Genomic DNA, 10,190 nt, shown 5'->3' with positions numbered 1-10,190 from the left:
AACAACAAATGAAGTCCAAAGCCAGGAGAAACAAGGAAATAATAAACATTAAAGAAAATAAATGATAAAGAAACTAAAAAAGCAATAGAACAGATCAATGAAACTGGAAGTAGGTTCTTTAAAAAAAATTAATAAAATTGATAAACTTCTAGCCAGACTTAGCAAAAACAAAAGGACCCAAATGAAAAAAATCACAAATGAGAGAGAAGAAATAACAACCACCACCACAGAAATATAAACAATTATAAGAGAATATCATGAAAAACTATATGCCAACAAATTGGACAACCTGGAAGAGATGGATAAATTCCTAGAAACATAGAAACTACCAAAACTGACACAGGAAGAAATAGAAAACTTGAACAGACCAATAACCAGTAAAGAAATTGAATCCATAATCAAAAACTCCCAACAAAGTCCAGGGTCAGAGGGCTTCAAAGCAAATTCTGCCAAACATTTCAAAAAGAGTTAATACCTATTCTACCCAAACTATTCCAAAAAATAGGATAGGAAGGAAAATTTCTTATCTCATTCTGTGAGGCCAGCATTACCCTCATGCCAAAACCAGATAAAGACTCCACTGAAGAAGAGAACTACAGGCCAATATTCCCGATGGACATGGATGCAAAAATTCTTAATAAAATATTAGCAAATGAAATCCAACAATACATTAAAAAAAAAAACATCTACCATGATCAATTAAGATTTAGTTCTGGGCTGAAAGAGTGGTTCAATTTTTACAAATCAGTCAACATGATACACAACACTAACAAAAGAAAAAAATAAGAACCATATGATCCTTTCAGTAGATGCAGAAAAAGCATCCAACAAAGTACATGATAAAGACCCTCAACAAAGTAGGTTTAGAGGAGACATACCTCAACATAATAAAGGTCATCTATGAAAAACCCACAGCTAGTATCAACCTAATGAGAAAAAAACTGATAGCTTTTCCTCTATGGTCAAGAACAAGACAAGGATGTCCACTCTTACCACTGTTACTTAATGCGGTACTGAAAGTCCCAAACAGCAATCAGAAAATGAAAGGAAATTAAAGGCATCCAAAGCAACAAGGAAGAAGTAAAATTTTCATTATTTGCAGATGACATGATACCTTATATAGAAAACCCAACAGATGTCACCAAAAAATTTCTAGAACTGATAAATGAATGCATTGGAGTTGCAAAATATAAATTCAACATACAGAAATCTATTGCATTTCTATATACCAAGTAATGAAGCAGCAGAAAGAAATTAAGTAATAAATCCCATTTACAACTGCACCAAGAACAGTAAGATACCTAGGAATAAACCTAACCAAAAAGGTAAAAGACATGTACTCTGAAAACTGTAAAACACTGATGGAAGAAATTGAAGATGACAAAAATAGAAAGATATCTCCTACTCATAGATTGAAAGAACAAATATTGTTAAAATGTCAGTACTACTCAAAGCAATCTAATGTGGTCCCTATCAAAATATCAGCAGCATTCTTCACGCAGCTAGAAAAAACAATCCTTTCATTTGTATGGAACAAAAGAGACCCCTAATAGCCAAAGCAAGCTTCGAGAGCAAAGCTGGAAGCATCACAATTGTGGACTTCGAATTCTATTACAAAGCTGTAGTGATCAAAACAGTATGGTTTTGGCACAAAAGCAGACACGGAGACTAACAGAATACAATAGGAAACCCAGAAATGAACACACAAAACCATATGGTCAATTAACCTTCAACAAAGCAGGAACGAATATCCAGTGGGAAAAAGACAGTCTCTTCAACAAATAGTATTGGAAAAACTGGATAGCAACATGCAAAAGAATGAAACCAGACCATTTTCTTACATAAAATAATACACAAAAATAAATTCAAAGTGGATTACAGACCTAAATGTGAGACTTGAAACCATAAAAATCCTAGAGAACACAAGCGGTAACATCTTTGACACGGGCATAGCAATTTCTTTCTAGATATATCTCCTGAGGCAAGAGAAACAAAAACAAAAACTATTGGGACTTCATCAAGATAAAAAGCTCCTACATAGTGAAGGAGTCAATCAACAAAACTAAAAGGCAACTTACAGAATGGGAGAAGATATTAGCAAATTACACATCTGATAAAGGGTTGGTATCCAAAATACATTAAGTATTGTAAAACTCAACACCCAAAAATGAAAAATCCACTTAAAAATAGGCAGATGACATGAATAGACATTTTTTCAAAGACATATATGTGTCAACAGACTCATGAAAAATAACCAACATCACTAATCATCAGGGAAATACAAATCAAAACTACAATGAAATATCACTTCACACCTGTCCCAATGGCTAAAACCAGCAACACAAGAAACAATAGGCCAGGACCGGAAAAAAGAGGAACTCCCTTTCAGTGTAGGTGGAAATGAAAACTGGTGCAACCAACTCTGGAAAACAGAATGGAGGTTCCTTGAAGGTTAAAAATAGAACTAACCTATGATTTAGCAATTGCACTACTGGGTATTTACCCAAAGGATACAAAAATACTAATTCAAAGGGATACATGCACCCTGATGTTTATAACTGCATTATCCACAATAGCCAAATTTGGAAACAGCTCAGGTGTCCAGTGACTGATGAATGGATAAGAAAATGTGATATATATATTTGTTATTATACGTATATATACACAATGGAATATAACTCCACATAAAAAAGAAAACTATCTTGCCATTTTCAATAACGTGGGTGAAGCTAGAGAGTATCATGCTAAGCAAAATAACTCAGAGAAAGACAAATGCCATATGATTTCACTCATATGTGGAATTTAAGAAACAAAACAAATCAGCAAAGGAAAAAAAAGAGCGAAAGAGAAAGAGGGAGAGAGGCAAACCAAGAAAGAGACTCTTAACCATGGAGAACAAACTGATGCTTATCAGAAGGGAGGTGGGTGAGTGATGGATTAAATAGATGACCCGGATTAAGGAAGTCGACTTTTGATGAACCCCGAATTTTGTATGAAAGTGCTGAATCACTAAACTGTACACGTCGAACTAACATAACACTGTATGTTAACTAACTGGAATTTAAATAAAAACTTGTTTTAATCTTTATTTATTTTTGAGATAGAGACAGCGAGCAAGTAGGGAGCCCAATGGGAACTTGATCCCAGGACCCTGGGATCATGACCTGAGTGGAAGGCATACAATTAACCAACTGAGACACCCAGGAACCCAAATAAAAACTCTTTAAAAAGAAGAAATATTAAAGAAAAAAGAAGAAGAAGAAATATCTCCATGAAAAGCAACACACCAAACAAAATTCAAACATAAGAGATGTGCAATGTCTGAGGAATATAGATTTCATATGAATTTACTTGATCAAAGTGCAAGTTCTCTTGAATTTCTATTTAACCACTATTTGGATCAAATGCAAAGAAATGAAAATTCTACATAATAATTAGAAAAATGCTACTACTTATGCGTATTAAAAATGCACCACAAATAGATACAATGTCTGATTCCAGTTTAAATTAAGACTAATAACAAACTAAATAGATTACAATACTTAACAGAAAAATGAACAGAATATCTTAAGAAAATTTATTTAAATTTTTTAAAAATGAAAAATGTAAAGAAAAATTCTAGGGAAAGGATTTACTATTTCATGTATGTGTAACTGTTAATTATGAAAATTCAGACTTACCTTGGCACAATGCTCATCATTTAAATCCTGTTGCTCGCTCATATCCCCCACTACCAGACAGGGTGGATGACTAGGACTGAAGGCCATGAGGTCAGTCTTGGGCGCGCCCTCCCCAGAGCACACCCTCTGCCGCCTCTGCTGCGAGTACGACCAGCTCCCCACCGCGCTGGAGCACACGAGCGTGGGCTTCCCAGGCCCGCACGCGCCCTCCCTGGGCGGGGCCGAGCACCGCAGCGCCGTGTACAGCAGCAGCGTGAGCACCAGCAGGCTGGACACCGCGCAGATGGCGACGATCAGGTACACGTTGACGTCCACCAGCGCCGTCTCGGCGCCAGCGGCGCCCGCCAACACCCGCGACGACGCCTTTGGCGCCTGGCCGCTCTCCACCAGCGACAGCAGCACGGTGGCCGTGGCCGTCAGCGCCGGCTCGCCGTGGTCCTTGACCAGCACCAGCAGGCGCTGGCGCGGCGGGTCCGCCTCGTCCAGGGGGCGCGTCGTGCTGATCTCGCCCGTGTACAGCGCCACGCGGAACGGGCTGCGCGCGCCCCCCGCCGCCGGCTGCAGCTCGAACGACAGCCACGCGTTGTAGCCGGAATCCGCGTCCACCGCGCGCACCTTCGCCACCACGTGGCCCGCGCCCACCGACCGCGACACCAGCTCGCTCAGCGCGCCGCCCCCGCCGCCCGCGCCGGGCCGCGGCAGCAGCGCGGGCGCGTTGTCGTTCTCGTCCAGCACGAACACCTGCAGCGTCACGTTGCTGCCCAGCGGAGGCACGCCCGCGTCGCGCGCGCTCACTTGGAACTGCAGCAGCTCCAGCTCCTCGTGGTCCAGCGGCTGCAGCGCGTACACCTTGCCGCTCTCCGCGTGCACCGACACGTAGCTCGACAGCGCGCGCTCGCCCACGCGCCGCTCCACCAGCGAGTAGGACACCAGCGCGTTCTCCTGCGCGTCCGCGTCCCGCGCCGACACCGTGAAGATGTGGCAGCCGGGCGGGTTGTTCTCCTTCACGAACACCGTGTACTCGGGCTGCGCGAACGCCGGCGCGTTGTCGTTCACGTCCGCCACTTCCACGGACACGCTGGCCGTGGCGGAGAGCGGAGGCGATCCCCCGTCCCGTGCTGTCACCACCAGCTCATAGTTCGACACGCTCTCGCGATCCAAGGTGCTGTCCAGCACCAGCGAATAGTAGTTCTTGAAAGTGGACACCAGCTTGAAGGGGACATGGGGTGTTAGTGAGCAGGTCACTTGCCCGTTGGCACCGATGTCGAGATCTGACACGCTAATTAGGGCAATAACAGTACCTGATTGGGCGTCCTCTCGGATAGGCAAGGATAAGGAAGTCAATGCAATCTGAGGGACGTTATCATTTTTATCCAAAACCTTCAATAAAACAGTGCAATGTCCAGCCATGGGTGGGTGGCCTTTGTCCGTCGCGTCAACACGAATTTTGTATAAATTTAATTTTTCAAAATCTAAATTCCCTTTAGTTACTATTTCTCCAGTATTTGGATCTATCCTAAACTGGTCTCTAACCGTGGTTGGAACAAGACTATTGAAAGAGTATGAAATTTCCCCATTCACTCCTTCATCCCGATCAGAAGCATTCAGTCTGATGACTGTTGTTCCGTTGCCAGAGTTTTCGAAGATCCTTACTTCATATTCAGTCTGTTCGAAAGTGGGAGCATTGTCATTCACGTCCAGCACAGTGACCAGCAGCTGAACAGAGCCAGTGAGCTCAGGTTTGCCTTCGTCAGTGGCTGTCAGCAGTAAGTTATGTTCGGGAGCTTCCTCTCTGTCCAAGGATTTCCTTAACACGAGCCCAATTTGTGTATTGTCATCACTGTTGGTTTTCACATCTAAGGCGAAGTATTCGCTGGAGCTGAGTTTATAGGTTAAGTGGGAATTCGAGCCAACATCCTCATCTGACGCGCCCTCTAGTGGAAACAGAGAATCTGGCAGTCTTGATTCGTAAATCAGCACTCTTTGTTCCTTTAAACGAAACACTGGCGCGTTGTCGTTAATGTCCTTCACCTCCACCTCCACATGGAAAACCTGCAGCGGCCTGTCCACGATCACCTCTAGGTGGATGCTGCACTCCGCGCTCCGCCCGCACAGCTCCTCCCGGTCGATCCGAGAATTCACAAACAAAAGGCCATTCTGTAGATTTACCTCCAGAAGGTCCCCGTGGCCTTTGGTCACCACCCGGAACAGGCGTGGCACCAGCTCTGCCAGCTCCAGCCCCAAATCCTGGGCGATACGGCCCACGAAGGTACCGTGTTTGGCCTCCTCCAGGACGGAGTAATGAACCTGGCCGCTGCCCTCCTCCCACGCTGCAAGGAGCAGAAGCGAGAGCAGCAGATACTGAGATCCCAGTCGGCTTTCCAGGGTAATAATCATGTCAAATACTTGTTTTATTTTCATCAGAAGATCTTGTCTCGCAACTAGGATAAAATTTGTGCGATCCCGAGTCTGTTAATCCAATTCTTCTGCGCCTGCCATCACTGAGCACTCATGGAACTAATCGGTAATAGGAGGAATGGATTTTGCATACTGTAATAACTAGATTGACTTCATGGTAGACAGCGACATCATGCGGCTACAAAGGGTAAGAAATGAATTCACATAACCGCGCTAAGCTGTAGTTCTTTAAGTTAAAAAAAAATTTTTTTTAAGATTTTTATTTGTTTATTTGACACACAGAAAGAGAGAACACTCTGAGAGATTGGGGTGGGAGAAACAAGGTTGCTAAGCAGGGAGCCCAGCTCGGGGCTCGATTCCAGGACCCTGGGGTCCACCTAAGGCAGATGCTTTAGAACTGAGCCACCCAGGTACCAACACACCCCCCCCCCGCCCAAATTCTTATTTTGCCTTAATTTAATAGTAAATCTCCTTATGTTCATAACTTGCAGAGCCAGTTTCACCTTGTCTGATTTCTTCTATTAATTTGGAGTAGGGTGAGGGATTAGAAAATTCTTAGCAAAACAACTTCTCTCCTAATAATTTGATTACTGTTATCAACCAGTTCAGAAAACTTGTGATCTGAAGTAGGTCTGGGAATTAGAAGTGCAAACTATACTACACTCTTTGTGTAGAGAAGAAACATGTGTATATATTTCTGTTCTAGGACATGCTATTATATTTTGCTCTGAGAAAAGAATGGAATGTAATTTTAAATTAACAAATTTTATCCACACTTTTAAAACCTTATAGATTGTTTAAGTCCATTTTTTCTTTGTCTGATGTATATCAAACACTCCTAAGGCTTTTTCTTTTACTTAATAATGGAAGATGAAATTTTTAATGCATATTCTTTATGGCATTTCCAAATTTTCCCACACTTTATACTGGGCCTCCCTCTCAAAACATTCTCCTTCACATACTTCATCACTGCAAATTCTAGTGGAATATCTACCCATCATATTTTCATGCTCTGATTCTTCAGCTGCTCCCGAATGAGTTTATCCTTATCTCTCAATCTTAACTTTGTATAGGCTTTCCATTAAATGTCTCATCCACTCTCAATATTTCAAATAAGATCTTTACTGAAGGTATTCCCAAACGCACAACTTCCTCCCCCCACTTTCTATGGTTCTCTTTTAAAAAAAAAGTTTTTTTTTTTATTTTGAGAGAAAGAGACAGCCAAGTGAGAGTAAGAGAGCAAAAGAGAGAGAAAGAGAGAGACAAAGCACGTAGGAGCAAGCAGTGGGGAGGGGCAAAGTGAGAGGGAGAAGCAGGCTCCCCACTGAGCAGGGAGCCAGACTTGGGGCTGGATCCCAGGACCCTGGGATCATGACTGGAGCCAAAGGTAGACACATAACCCGACTGAGCCACGAGGGTACCCCCCCTTTCTAATGGTTCTAATTATCATTTTCACCTATGCATGCTGATGACTCTCAGAAAATAATTTGATTACAATTTGAAGATTATGTAGATATCATTACTAACCCACAAATTCAAACCTTTGAAAACCTCATTTTATTTTAATGGCATGAACATTCTGCACGTCACCTACATGAATTTTTTATTAGTCCTCCTCCCTTACCTGCCTTATTCAAAGTCTATCAACAGTCCATCTGTCTTTTCACATACCACTGTATTTATCTTCAGGAATACAGCTATTATTGAATTGAACTAAAGGCAGGAATTTCATGACATTAGAGTCACCTCTACATGACCTGAGGTGCAATCAGATGCCAACATTTCCAATGTTATTTTAAACTACTCTCCAATATGAATTCTATTTTGCAGACATTATAGATCACTTCCTTGTCGTCTTCCTCAGCACAACCCTTGTTCAAGATGTTTCTAAAATTACCTCCATCTTCACCTGTAAAAATGTTATCCTGGTATCAAAATGAAGCACAAATGTCAATTTTACCATGAATTCATCTGTAACGTCATCAATTGGAGACAATCAAACTCTTCCTCAAAATGAGAAAATGATAGGCACAAAAAAACATTTTTCAAATGGACACATACCAACATCCATCCCCCCAAAATTCTGATATACCTGTAAAATCCTCACAGACCACTGTAATACAAAGTTCCTCCACCACTATCAGAGGCTTCATCTTAAACTAATTAACCTAGATCAGTGTATTACTCCCTATCACTGACTTTCTATTGCTGTCATTTTGGGTAAACAAAGAGTTTATGTGCTAACCAATAATATCTCCCAAAGTGAAATCTCCCTTTGCTTGCAGGAAGATAAGCCTTGACAGAAGTATATTAGCTTGCAGGGGTTTGTTTTAAGCCCAATGCAGGGTTGAACTCACGACCCTGAGATCAAGACCTGAGCTGAGATCAAGAGACTGACATTTAACCAGTTGACCCACCCAGGTGCCCCTAGCTTGCAGTCTTATTGTTGAGAGTTTTCTTTTTCCCCCCTTTTAAAAAAATTAACATATAATATATTATTTGCTTCAGGGGTACAGGTCTGTGAATCATCAGACTTACACAATTCACAGCACTCACCATAGCACATACCCTCCCCAGAGTCCATCACCCAGCGACCCTATCCCTTCCCCATCATCCCCCAGCAACCCTCAGTTTGTTCCCTGAGATTAAGAGTCTCTTATGGTTTGTCTTCCTTCCGGTCCCATCTTGTTTCATTTTTTTCCCTCCCAACTCCCCACGACCCTCTGCCCTGCCTCTCAAATTGCTCATATTAGGGAGATCATATGATAATTGTCTTTCTCTGATTGACTTATTTCACTTGGCATAATACCCTCTAGTTCCAACCACATCATTGCAAATGGCAGAATTTCAGTGTTTTGATGGCTGCATAGTATTCCATTGTATATATATCACATCTGCTTTATCCATTCATCTGTTGAGGGACATCTAGGTTCTTTCCATCATTTGGCTATTGTGGACATTTCTGCTATAAACATTCGGGTGCACGTGCCCCTTCAGATCACTATATTTGTAACCTTAAGGTAAATATCCAGTAGTGCAATTGCTGGGTCATAGGGTAGCTCTATTTTCAACTTTTTGAGGAATGTCCATACTGTTTTCCAGAGTGGCTGCACCAGCTTGCATTCTCACCAACAGTGCAGGAGGGTTCCCACTTCTCCCCATCCTCGCTAACATATGTCGTTTCCTGACTGGTTAATTTTAGCCATTCTGACTGGTGTGAAGTGGTTGCTCACTGTGATTTTGATCTTTATTTCCCTGATGCTGAGTGACGGTGAGCACCTTTTCATGTGTCTGTTGGCCATTTGGATGTCTTCTTTGCAGGAAAGTCTGTTTATGTCTTCTGCCCATTTCTTAATTGGATTATTTGTTCTTTGGGTCTTGAGTTTGAGTTCTTTATAGATTTTGGATACTCTATATAGTGGTTAAGATTTTACATAAATTTTGCTCTATGTGAAGAGTGCCTTTGAATTTCAACTTTAAAATTACCTAGTTAGGGGTGCCGGTGGGCTCAGTCAATTAATCATCTGACTTCTGCTCAGGTCATGATCCTTAAGATTGAGCACCCTTGTGGGGCTCCCTGCTCAGCAGGGAGTCTGCTTCTCCCTCTCCCTCTGCCCCTCGCTCACCCCACTTGTGTCCCTTCTCTCTACCAAATAAATAATTAAAATATTTTAAAAACATAAAAATACAGGCTCCTATTTTTGGGTGGCTCAGTGGGTTAAGCCCCTGCCTTCAGCTCAGGTCATGATCTCAGGGTCCTGAGATCGAGCCCCGTTCAGGTTCTCTGCTCAGTGGGGAGCCTGCTTCGCCCTCTCTCTCTGGCTGCTGCTCTGCCTACTTGTGATCTCTCTCTGTCAAATAAATAAATAAAATCTTTTAAAAAATAAAAAATAAATAAAATTAGCTAATTAAACTTAACTATCAAATCTCTATTACAATTTCTAGCAATTTCTAGAAGAGTGATATATAATCCAGTATTGGGACTCTTGTAATAATCCTGTCTATTGGCTCCCAGTAGAAAATTATGCAATTTTACTGAAATCTTTCCTGTAAAATAAACATGGAAAAGGAAAATACTGGTCCTCTCATAAG

General features: G+C 41.9%; 1 protein-coding gene across 1 annotated transcript; it reads right to left on the bottom strand.

Annotated features, from left to right (window-relative positions):
- Positions 1–3,686: 3,686 nt before the first annotated feature.
- LOC125099912 (protocadherin alpha-6-like) lies at positions 3,687–6,101 on the bottom strand. Its single transcript, XM_047729535.1, is given in 2 exon segments — positions 3,687–3,802; positions 3,804–6,101. Coding segments are annotated over 2 exon segments (2,370 nt in total). The 3' UTR covers positions 3,687–3,730.
- Between the last annotated feature and the right edge of the window lie 4,089 nt (positions 6,102–10,190).

Source organism: Lutra lutra, chromosome 5 (assembly GCF_902655055.1).
Source record: "Lutra lutra chromosome 5, mLutLut1.2, whole genome shotgun sequence".
In the NCBI taxonomy this organism is placed as follows: domain Eukaryota; kingdom Metazoa; phylum Chordata; class Mammalia; order Carnivora; family Mustelidae; genus Lutra; species Lutra lutra.
This window is presented reverse-complemented; position numbering and strand designations above follow the sequence as displayed.